We start from the raw sequence: 861 nt of genomic DNA, 5'->3' as shown, positions 1-861 counted from the left end.
CCCCGAGTACCCACTGTCCCATCATAGCCACCTGTCTCCAGCACAATGAAGATAAGGTTCAGGTTCTTGAGCCCGGGCTTGATATCCTTCACGAAAGTCTCCGTCGTCATGCTGCCCAAGCCTCGGCGCCCCACTAGCAGAGGAAGCAGGGGATGAAGGCTAAACGCTGGGAGCCTCTATGCCCACGTCCCACTTCCCAAGGCCTATCTGCCGCACTAGGTTGGGGTCAGGCAGCCTCAATCTTTCTAACCCTTTAAAGAGGTTAGAAACGAACTTCCTCAAGACTCCCTACTTTAGATCAGAATCTGGGGGTCTCCGGATAGGCGGCTTGGTAGCTGGAAGCCCCCCTGCCGGGATGCTCCCTCGGTCTGAAGCCCCATGCCCACGTCCCACTTCCCAAGGCCTATCTGCCGCACTAGGTTGGGGTCAGGCAGCCTCAATCTTTCTAACCCTTTAAAGAGGTTAGAAACGAACTTCCTCAAGACTCCCTACTTTAGATCAGAATCTGGGGGTCTCCGGATAGGCGGCTTGGTAGCTGGAAGCCCCCCTGCCGGGATGCTCCCTCGGTCTGAAGCCCCAAAGTGGGGGAGCAGACAGGGACAGGGGTAGGAAACCTGGTGCAGAGCCAGGGAAGCCACTCTTAGTCGCCAGACCTTTCCGAACCCTCGACCGGACAACCCAGGTCTCGGCCCATGCCCTCCCCCAGCCACAGACCACCACCCACCCAGCCAGCAGGCCGGACTGTGCACGCCGCCGAACCGCCCGCAGGGGGAGCCACAGGCTCCGCTGCCGCCGGATGTTGCCGGGGGGAACGCGGGACTGCGGGCATTCCCGGAAGCTTCCCCCCGCCGGGCTCCCCCC

General features: G+C 61.2%; 1 protein-coding gene across 3 annotated transcripts in view; it reads right to left on the bottom strand.

The window, feature by feature from the left end:
• NABP2 (nucleic acid binding protein 2) overlaps window positions 1-861 on the bottom strand; it is a 9,378-nt gene that overhangs the window by 6,675 nt on the left and 1,842 nt on the right. For 2 of the 3 annotated variants that reach the window (XM_006165604.3, XM_006165603.3), the window contains exon 2: window positions 32-133. In XM_006165604.3, coding sequence (XP_006165666.1) covers window positions 32-110 — 79 coding nt within the window. In that variant the 5' untranslated portion in view covers window positions 111-133. Of the gene's footprint in view, window positions 1-31; window positions 134-724; window positions 843-861 lie in introns of those variants that run through there. The other variant, XM_006165605.3, reaches the window with a different exon arrangement.

The sequence above is a fragment of the Tupaia chinensis genome, unplaced genomic scaffold (genome assembly GCF_000334495.1).
Source record: "Tupaia chinensis unplaced genomic scaffold, TupChi_1.0 Scaffold143970_1, whole genome shotgun sequence".
Taxonomy (NCBI): domain Eukaryota; kingdom Metazoa; phylum Chordata; class Mammalia; order Scandentia; family Tupaiidae; genus Tupaia; species Tupaia belangeri.
Note: the sequence above shows the minus strand (reverse complement) of the source record. Positions and strands in the feature narration are given on the sequence as shown.